This window comes from Morus notabilis, unplaced genomic scaffold, assembly GCF_000414095.1.
Source record: "Morus notabilis unplaced genomic scaffold, ASM41409v2 Scaffold297, whole genome shotgun sequence".
Classification (NCBI taxonomy): Eukaryota; Viridiplantae; Streptophyta; class Magnoliopsida; order Rosales; family Moraceae; genus Morus; species Morus notabilis.
The window spans coordinates 15,274-20,738 of NW_010357726.1; the positions used below are offsets into that span (position 1 = coordinate 15,274).

General features: G+C 36.8%; 1 protein-coding gene across 1 annotated transcript; it reads right to left on the bottom strand.

Moving 5' to 3' along the window:
* LOC21406966 (monodehydroascorbate reductase, chloroplastic/mitochondrial) lies at positions 1–5,465 on the bottom strand. The gene is made up of 17 exons (XM_010090745.2): positions 5,430–5,465; positions 5,138–5,321; positions 4,964–5,063; positions 4,761–4,838; positions 4,491–4,562; positions 4,239–4,357; positions 3,987–4,071; positions 3,296–3,385; positions 2,661–2,762; positions 2,445–2,534; positions 2,124–2,204; positions 1,793–1,864; positions 1,582–1,676; positions 1,364–1,452; positions 1,189–1,251; positions 1,066–1,106; positions 1–498 (listed from the first exon to the last, which is right to left on the bottom strand). The coding sequence occupies exons 1-17, from the start codon at positions 5,443–5,445 to the stop codon at positions 367–369; spliced, it is 1,509 nt and encodes a 502-aa protein (XP_010089047.2). The 5' UTR covers positions 5,446–5,465; the 3' UTR covers positions 1–366.

A 5,465-nucleotide genomic window follows, 5' to 3' on the forward strand; every position in this document is an offset into this window, starting at 1 on the left:
AAAACAAACTTCTTATACAAAGACGTAAGAACAACGTCGACTTTATCATAATTTGTTGCGTAGCAGCCGCGCAACCAATTGAATTTGCCTACGTAATCCATAATAACCACTCAACTTTTATGTGGCACAATTATTTATAAACATGCCAGGTCAGCTCTCTCTCTCTCTCTCTCTCGATATAAATACCCTGAAAGGTACAAAAATTCTCTCAAAGAGGAAAGGCGCTTTTGAAAAAGATAAATGGAGTTCAACGCCCTAAAAGCAAGTAATTATTCACTATAATGTCATTATTGGAGTGGTTGTGACGGAAAAAAGACATGGGATATGCTCTGAAATCTTCTAAAAGTTGCGTTGCTTAATTGGGTTCTAGACTGTAGCATCAACCGGCAAAGATGACCGAGCAATGTCTAGTGCCTCCTCCACTGAAGATGCGTTCTGAAGTTTGGCTTTGTCAACAAGCGGCTGACTCCTTGCGAGTTTAGGCAGAAGTTGGAATTCCTTGAAAAAGAGATAAAATCTTCAAGTCAGCTCCTTTTCTTCGGATTAGCAGGAGCATCTCCAATGCAATGCTAAATTAGCGTGTCAATGCTAAATTTTAACATTTGAGTATGAAAAACACCCTTCAATGTAATATTATTCTCGATATTAAATTTGACATATACTATGGTGGTAAATTTACCACTAAGTATAATATATACCAAATTTTAATATTTAAGTACTATTAGTTGATATGTTTACCTTTTCATTTGATCATCGCAATAGTGGTATTTTCAAATTATTTTAAAATTAGAAGGTTACTTTTACAACTTTTAAAATTTAATGATTATGATGAAAAATAGATTTAGTATTTGAAATAACATTATGTTTTGTGGCACAAATGGAAATAGGATATCAAATCTTCCACTTTCACACTTTTTGGGATCAAAGATGGCATTGGCATTGTACTTGCATTGGAGATGGTCCGAAGGGAAATATGACACGAAAATAGGAACCACGAAAGGAATTGTTCGGAGCAATTTTAGAAAGTAACGGCAAGCTAGTAATAATTATTACAACTACAAGTACCTCAGCGCTTCCACTTTCTAAGAGGACTCCTTTCAATTTACCTGCAGCGCCGAAAACGTAGACCATGTCAACTCACACACATACTTAGAGAAACAGAGACAAGTCTTTTAATAGATTACGTACCAGAATCTATCCAAAAAGTTGCTATTTTTGGATCAAAATTCCCAACTTCAACCGTCTCTCCAACTGTTAAAAAAGCGTACGGTCAGTAGCAAGTATAAAGATGGTATTAGCAGAAGATAATAGAATAACAAAAGTACATAAATTACACGCAAAATTGTGCATTGTAGATTTTTACCATTGTCTCCGTAAAATTGCCACCAAACTTTCCTAGAGCTTCCTTCATACTCGAATACCCTCGAGTAGAAGTAGGGAAGATAGTCATACCTGCATATCATAAAGCAAAGCAAGTCGTCAATAAAGATGTTCTTGAGCACAGAACTATAGTAGAAACATCACCATAATTTCATCTAGAATCCCTGAAATCAAGCCATATATAGGGAGAGTCCAGTATACGTGTGAGTTTGTGCAGTCAGTAAGGCGTTAACACAATGCTGTGCTGATCGACGGGCATGGTCAACATGTTCAACGCGTGCAACGCGATCATAGATCTGTCAAATATACACCACACTTTTCACTACAAAGTTTAGAATAACAAAATAAAAAGCTGTGTTGTGCATTTTTTCTCGTACGAGTAAAGTATTTTTTTTAATTGAAGAGAACATACCTTCAACGGGAATGCTGCTACATCTCCAATTGAAAAGATTCCAGGGACACTCGTTCGAAACAAACCATCAACCTGAGTTTTGAAAGCACATATGTATTTTCATCTATAAAGTAACAAGAAGAAAACAATGGTTGCCGTATTCTACTAATGTTAGCTACCATGATTATAATGTTCATATCATTTGTTTGTACTCGTCGGTGATTGTCGATACATCATGCAAATAAATATTGTGCGCATAGAAAGAGATAAAGATGGACAAACAGAAGTGCTTGCTAGAAATTATGCAGAAATTTGAATAATAAACCAGTGTGATAAACTAACAGGCTCCTACCTGTATGCCACCAACAGTGGTATTCAGACCCACACTTTCAAAGGGACTGACAGCAGGTTTTGCTCCAATGCCTATAACAACCTGCACGAGGAAAGAAAAGGAGAAAATATCTTCAATTCCTCAACTTCATGCTTTCTCAAGTTAAATCCTTCTCTAATAAAAAAAAAAATTAGAACTACATGAACATCTCAGAATGTTATCAAATCCATGGAGCTCCAAGCATATATAAAATTTATCGTTTATACACATACACACGCAAGGTGCAACAGTAAGAAAGAGCTCCCAACCAAGAACATGAGGCAAGTTAGAACAAAAAGTTACCGTGTCTGCTTCAATTCTAGACCCATCTTGAAGTTCTATAGCAGCTACACGTCCATCAGCACCAGCTTCTAAGTTTTTTATCAGGGCGCCCTAGAAAATGAAATAAGAAAGTTAAAAGGTCTTTCAAGCAAAAGTTTAAGGTCTTATATGGATCCAATATGTGTCTGTGTGTGTGTCTGTATGTATGTGTGTGTGAGAGAGAGAGAGAGAGAGCACCTTCATGAATTTAACACCATTCTCTTTGTAAAGCTCTTCATATCTCTGGGCAAGTGAAGGAGTAAATAGTCTTTGCAGCAGATGATTCTCGGGAAATACGACCTTCTCATGAAAAAGGGAAAAAAGAAAGAACAGAGAGAGGAAATGTTGGCTCATAATATACAAGTGAAAATGTTTATAGATAATGTACTTCTTGAGAAAAGAAAATAAAAGCATAGATATTATCCTGTAACATATGTAAATGTATTGATGGGTGAAGACCGAATGCCTCTATTTTTTGGTCTCATTGTTCACAAGTAGGTAGAAAAAGAGGAAATAAATGATGTCTGAATGTTTTCAACTTATTGCGGAAATTTAAGAGATCAAAATGGTTGAAAGGAGATGCTTAAGAATAAAATGTTTCAAGTGTAGTTAAGGTAGCAAATATAGGTTTGGGATCCGACGGTATATTCTAGAACAAATTTAGATTGGTATGAGAATCTTAAGAATAGCCAGCTGAGAGGAACAAAAAAGTTTCACATACTTTGAACACTCCAAAACACAAGTTGGAAATGGTTGGCGGATAAGGTTTCAAATGCATTCAACTCAGGAACAACAAAGTAGCACACAAGCATAAAGCTAAGCAATAAACATACAGTTGTATCAAGTTTCCAACCAACAGCTGCTGCAGCAACCTCCATACCAATGTAACCACCACCAACAACAACCACCTTCTTTGCTTTCTCCTAGAACATTGGAAAAATTAAAGGAAATACATAAGCAGCGTATTCTAAAAGGTTATTTAACAGTTAACATAGTGCACAATTACTTAACAGATTCATCATACATTAATAAGTTATGACTTATGAATAGGCTTCACATTTCAACTAGATAAGATATCAGATTCGTCAATTTGGTGCTACAGGAAATATCAAAATAACTATGTTACGCGTGTCCAAAAACCTAGCCATAGGACGACTGGAACAAAGGAATTATTTTTTTAACTTTTGTAGGATGACAGTTCAAACTCCTAAACCAAGATATACTATCAAAATTCGCAAAATGGAAGATTACCACGGCATAACATGTAGACATTTGAAAATTTAAACTGAACCTGATGTCCTACAGAAGCAAGCGAACTAACTATAAAATATAATTTTGTTTTCATGTGCAAAATCATAATGAGCTCAAAACAGCTTATCCGCAAGCAAGTGTGAAGGTAAAAACTTTTGTTGATAAGATATTCATATGGTTTGGTGAGCTTTGATTGGTGGGGAATAGAAACAATAGAATCAGACGGTATTTTCTATTGACTCAACTATAGTGACAGATTGATCAAAACTTTACCAAGGATGATATTAGTGCATCAGCATCTGCAACATCTCGGATGTAGTGAACACCAGGCAGGTTTCCACCAATTTTCTCTGGAAATCTGTATACTTGAAAGTGAAGAAAGCAAAGTTTGCTTCAATATTTTCTAGATACATATCTCGCAGCACATAGACGACATCTACACTGACCCATGACCAATCACAATGCTTAAGAATTTAGAGACGCTATGGATTGCTAGTTACTATCCAAAACTAAATAAAAGAGCACCTTGAAGCAGTACACCCTGTGGCAACAATAAGAGATCCGTACTTGAGCAGCTTTCCAGAATTTGTGGTCAGAGTTTGCTTTTCAATATCAATGCTTGTCACAGCATCGTTATATATCGTCTAAAACCAACACACAACGGAAAATACAATTTCAACTAAATCAAAGATAAAACAAAAGGAATATAAATTTACCCAAAAGACAACTCTTGACCAAGATATATAAAGGGGAAAAAGGGTCCAAGAATATATTTACCTCTATTCCTCTCTCTTTATACCACTCAGGTGTTTGTCTTTCCCCACCGGACCCAACACAAGTATGAAACCCCTATATCATAACAACATCTTAGATTAGCCAGTACTTCATTTTAACACTACACAACTCAAAATTCAAATGCTGACAAAAAGTATACACACAATGGTAAGTGAGAACTTCCAATATACAACGCCTGAGGTTACTATAGCAGGACTATTTATATTGCAAAATTACATTATGGTATAAATAATAAAAGCAGTAAAATCTTACAGGTAATCGAGCTGGTTTCTTATCTAGAGGGAACAAGTAGGCTTTCGTCAATGCAGGACGTTCATATGGTGCATACGCCTAAAACAAAAATAAAAATAACAATCACAAAATTCAGCTCAAATGTGCATTACTTCCTAGCATTTCGTTAATCAATGGAAATTGAAAAAAAACAAAAAAAACAAAAAAAACTCTAGAATTAGAACCTCTTTAGCGACGATGCAAAGTCGCCCATCGGCCATGCCGTGTTCGACGAAAGTCCTCGCGGCGTAACCAGCCGCATTGCCACCGCCGACGATCACGAACCTGAATCAATCCACGGCAAAATTCAGACACTACAAAAGAAAAATGGCTAGCAACAAAAATTCGATGGAACTCACTCTCGATTCTCGTTCGCCAAAGCCGACGAAGCGACGAAGAAGCTTCTGCGGAAGTTTCTTCTGCAACCGATCAAAGGAGAGCTCCGAGTCGCAGCAAAAGAACCGGAGCGAGGACCGCGGAGAGAGACGCCGTGCCAGAGAGACGAAGAGCTCGACAAGCTCGCCATGAATCTGCGAAATGAAGCTTGAGAAAGAAGCAAGAAGAGAGAGAATCAGAGATCAGCAACAGCAGCAGATAAAGAGAGAATGAGCTCTGGGTTTCGAAGATAGAGAGAGAGAGAGGTTTTTGAACCTGAAGAAGAAGACATCTGTATTTATAAGTCTCCAG

Bases quoted from the DNA above. Each gene is read 5' to 3' on its own strand.
- LOC21406966 (XM_010090745.2), bottom strand. The intron at 2,763-3,295 runs GTATGTTTATTG...TTTCATGAGAAG, and splicing joins GTTGGAAACTTGATACAACT to GTCGTATTTCCCGAGAATCA. The intron at 1,107-1,188 runs GTACGTAATCTA...TCGGCGCTGCAG, and splicing joins AACTTTTTGGATAGATTCTG to GTAAATTGAAAGGAGTCCTC.